This window comes from Penaeus monodon, chromosome 23 (genome assembly GCF_015228065.2).
Source record: "Penaeus monodon isolate SGIC_2016 chromosome 23, NSTDA_Pmon_1, whole genome shotgun sequence".
Taxonomy (NCBI): Eukaryota; Metazoa; Arthropoda; class Malacostraca; order Decapoda; family Penaeidae; genus Penaeus; species Penaeus monodon.
In genome coordinates, this window is record NC_051408.1 from 33,608,060 (window position 1) to 33,610,560 (window position 2,501).

Here is a 2,501-nt window from a genome sequence, read left to right on the forward strand (position 1 = left end):
AGCTTTCCAAAAGACCCTGACAGGTGACAACTAGGAATTTCTAACAATTCATAACGCTCCCTTGTATGTGATAATACGACCACAATTTTCTTCTAAGACGTGAATTGTATGAATATGTGCTTTGCTTTCCCAGATCTCGGCCCAGTTCCCGGATCTTCCACCGCTGCTGGATATCGAACGCAACCAGAGCCTTACCTTGATGAACTCCCACTTCACGGTGACTGGTGTTCTGCCTCTGCTGCCGTCCCAGGTGGAAGTGGGGGCCATGCACTGTCGCCCTGGCAAGCCCCTTCCTAAGGTGATGTTCTGTACTTATTAAGTGATTTTGGCATATGCATGGACAAAGGGGCAGTGCGCATTTATTTTTGTTGCCCCATAGGCTTTAGAGCAGTGATTCATATGTTCTCCAAATCGTATTTCTGAAGGGGACCCAAAGCTTTATTTAAAACCTGTACTCCTTGGTATTATCAAAAAGCACAGAAGAGAAATGGAATATCGGTGACATTCGATGTTGATCAGGATTTAGATTGGTAAATGGTCGTTTGTCAGTAAACCCGAGTTATTGCGATATCCTACAGGATTTAGAGTCCTGGATCAGCGGCGCAGGATCAGAGGGAGTCGTGTACTTCAGTCTCGGCTCCGTGGCTCAAGGTCAGTCGATGCCCAAGAAATACCGAGATATGTTCGTGGAGGCCTTCAAGCAGCTCAAACAGCGAGTCATCTGGAAGTACGAGGTGGCGCTGGAGGGCGTCTCTGACAACGTGCTGATGCGGAAGTGGCTGCCGCAGCAGGATATTCTCGGTGAGTCAACTTTAGCTAAGGCAGAGGTGCAGAAAAATCTATATATTCCCTGTGATATTGATTAATATTATTATAATATCATAATGCTGAGGTGCAGAAAAGTCTAGATTTTCCCTGTGATATTAATTAATATTATCATAATTGTGCCCTTACTGATGATATTGCTAATAACCATTGCCACGATGATATAAGAACAAAAAAAAATGTGGTTAAAACGATTTTACGTCATAATAAGAAACAAAATATTAGGTGAAGATAACCAAGGCAGTACAGAATCCTAGAAGGGATGTGCTCATATGTTTTACCACTGATCTCTCAGCTCATCCAAACGTCCGGGTCTTCATCACCCACGGAGGACTCCTCAGCACTCAGGAGTCCTTCTACCACTCCACGCCAGTCCTCGCGGTCCCCATCTTTGGCGATCAGCCCAAGAATGGCATGGATATACAGGCCAGTGGACTCGGTCTGATGCTGGTGTGGGAGGAGCTGACGGTCGAGCTCATCGTGAACAGTCTCCAGGAACTCGTCAATAACCCCAAGTAAGGAGGACTCTCAGAATATTGTATTCATAACTATAGCTGTCTACATTAGTTAGTCTCTGTAAACTTGGGGGTTGAGCGATACTTGTGGTGGCAACATGAACTACTGAGTAATATTCATATTATATTTATGATACTTGATGAAGCATGCTTAAGAAGGTAAGCTTTATATGTTTACATCGCTATTTATTTTGATATAGAAAATGTAAGATCTATAAGCTCTTGAGTTTGATTCCCAGTTTATGTGTATATAAAAGGAATATGACACAATGTATGTATTTCAAAACTGGGGAAGTAAGGGATGCGAAGCTCAGTGATGTCAACATAGACAGTGTATGCAGTCTGGCGAAAGGGTTGTTTTTCTGTTTACTGGATGGGCACATCAGTATTTGGTAAGCCTGTGGCAGTAACGAATATACGATAATCCACAACACCATCGAATTCTTAGTAATAATTGTTGATATACTACGTACGCATGTACTACAAACGCAAACTCCCTTGCTGGAACAGCTATAGCAAAGATCTGAAGTGTGGAAGTTCTCCCTCTAGAACAACCATAACAAAGATATGAAGTGTGGAAGTTCTCCCTCTGGAACAGCCATAACAAAGATTTGAAGTGTCAAATTTTTCAAAGACCCATAAACTGCATTTAAAGACAATTTTCTCATGAGCAACTGGTTGTGAGAATTTTATTGGCAAAAGGTATAAACCTATGACATTTTGTCTGCCTTCCTGTCTTTTCTTAGGAGTTTTGAAAAAATGTGTACTCTCTGTGCCTCAGTTTGATGATTAGCCTCATAAATAGTAAATATTGTTGGTGGAATACCCTTTCTCTCTTTCATTTTCTATCTCCTTCCATAGTATCCACTGAAAAAAAGTCCATTTTAGCTGTATTTCAGCTTCCGTAAGAAATCAGTATATGCTTTGAAGCCACACGCCTTTTTAAAGAAAATAATGTCTCCCATTGTATTTATATGATGCAAGAGTTAATATGCAGGAATTCTAGGATCTGGTATAACTGTTCTTATGTATTTATCAGTTTATTAATGCAACGTCAGAGCTTTATAGAAAGCAAAAAGGTCCCCAACTATATGCGTTTCATTATTCTAAGAGGTGGTTCTTCACTGAATGTGAAAAAATTATCACTACGTCAAAACAAAG

At 40.9% G+C, this 2,501-nt stretch overlaps 1 protein-coding gene across 2 annotated transcripts in view; it reads left to right on the forward strand.

Annotated features, from left to right (window-relative positions):
- The window catches only part of LOC119587935 (UDP-glycosyltransferase UGT5-like), a 9,304-nt gene that overhangs the window by 6,425 nt on the left and 378 nt on the right, over positions 1-2,501 (forward strand). For both annotated transcript variants that reach the window (XM_037936645.1, XM_037936647.1), the window contains exons 5-7: positions 134-298; positions 579-801; positions 1,121-1,340. In XM_037936645.1, the coding sequence (XP_037792573.1) occupies positions 134-298; positions 579-801; positions 1,121-1,340 (608 nt within the window). The remainder of the gene's footprint in view (positions 1-133; positions 299-578; positions 802-1,120; positions 1,341-2,501) is intronic.